Raw genomic sequence first — 1,515 nt, 5'->3', positions numbered from 1 at the left:
AACAGAAGAGAATCCTGAGAGCCTTTTCACCCACCTTTTTCCCCACCACTGAGAGCAAGGAAAGACCCCTGGATGGTGCCTATGCTGCTTCCAGCAGCAGCTGAAGCTGTTAAGTTTTACAGAGCCACAGTGCGACACAGCAGCTTAATAGTGAGGGTATTTAAAGAATTAGAAATTAGCAAAAAGCCCCAAACCTTTAAGGGGTGAATTGCACAGTTCTTTCTCTAGTAACAGAGAGAGCGAGCATGTCCTCAAGGTTAGGTAGTGCTAGGTCTAAAGAACAGCGTGTGGAAAATAATTTTGAACTGGTAGCAATTAAGCTACAACTCATCAAAAAGTAATTTGTTAAACTGGAGGCTTATGTTGCCCAAACTCCAGTACCTGGATGCGAGTATTCAGCAACCCAAGAAAAGAGTGCATCAAGGCAGTAAAAAGAAACAGGGCAAAAAATCTGTACAAAGGAGATTTGGCACATTTACCTCTGGAAGTGCATAAATAACTGCTAAAAGTAGGGTACTTCTTGGCCAGTAAGCACAGCCAGGTGTGATGCCCTGACACTGCACCACAGCCAGGAGCTTTGAAGCAAAGTTACTGCAAGTCCTGTGTGTGCACTTGTGACGGGGTTTGTTGCTGTTCAAAACGCAGCTGCAGAATGGGAACTGCTGTACAGGCATGTTTTGAAGCTCCAAGCACTTAACCAGCTCATAAGGCACTATGAAGGGAAGGTTTCAGGCAAATCTCCCCTGCCCCCAGGTTGCCAAAGGTCCTGCTGGTGTCAGCAGGCGCAGCAGTCCCCAGGGGCAGCCAGACTTGTGCTGGCAGGGGGGGCAGGGGGCGTACCTGGTGTGCTGCCAGCAGTGCCGGCACTGGTGGCTGGAGGCACCTATTCCGCATCATCCGGAGGGATCCCCAGCTCCTCGTCCGTCCAGGCCGAAGGGTCGGGATAGGGGAAGTGGCCCTGGGAGAGAGGCACAGTCAGAGCTCAGCCAAGGTCCTGGTCCCTGGTCCCCACCCACCACCGCTGCCACGCCAGCCTCACCAGCACCATGTCCGAGTTGTGCCAAAAATGCCAGAGGATCCAGAACCACATGAAGCCACTGAGGGCCTCACTCCGGATCACCTGCGCCCGTGTCACCTCCGGGAACTGCCGGTACCGCGGCTGGATGTGCACCCCACCACCAGCACTGCAACAAACAGGCAAGTTAAGGCCGAGTGCCTGGTCCTGCACTTGGATCACAACAATCTCAAGCAGTGCGACAGGCCTGGGAAGGAGTGGCTGCAGGGCTGCAGAGCTGCCCAGAGGAGAATGACCTGGGGGTGCTGATCAACAGCCGGCTGAATGTGAGCCAGCAGTGTGCCCAGGTGGCCAAGAAGGCACACGGCATCCTGACCTGCATCAGGAATAGTGTGGCCAGCAGGAGCAGGGAAGTGATCCTTCCCCTATACTAAGCACTGGTGAGGCCACACCTAGAATACCGCGTTCATTTTTGGGTCCCTCACCACAAAAGGACATTG

At 53.7% G+C, this 1,515-nt stretch overlaps 1 protein-coding gene across 1 annotated transcript; it reads right to left on the bottom strand.

The window, feature by feature from the left end:
- Nucleotides 1-883: 883 nt before the first annotated feature.
- On the bottom strand, nucleotides 884-1,184 carry NDUFB2 (NADH dehydrogenase (ubiquinone) 1 beta subcomplex, 2, 8kDa; the record flags this gene model as incomplete). The annotated part of the gene is made up of 2 exons (XM_010181123.1): nucleotides 884-958; nucleotides 1,040-1,184. Coding segments are annotated over 2 exons (220 nt in total), but the record flags the coding sequence as incomplete, so codon positions are not given.
- Nucleotides 1,185-1,515: the final 331 nt, after the last annotated feature.

Source organism: Mesitornis unicolor, unplaced genomic scaffold, assembly GCF_000695765.1.
Source record: "Mesitornis unicolor isolate BGI_N332 unplaced genomic scaffold, ASM69576v1 scaffold38243, whole genome shotgun sequence".
NCBI classification, from domain to species: domain Eukaryota; kingdom Metazoa; phylum Chordata; class Aves; order Mesitornithiformes; family Mesitornithidae; genus Mesitornis; species Mesitornis unicolor.
Note: the sequence above shows the minus strand (reverse complement) of the source record. Positions and strands in the feature narration are given on the sequence as shown.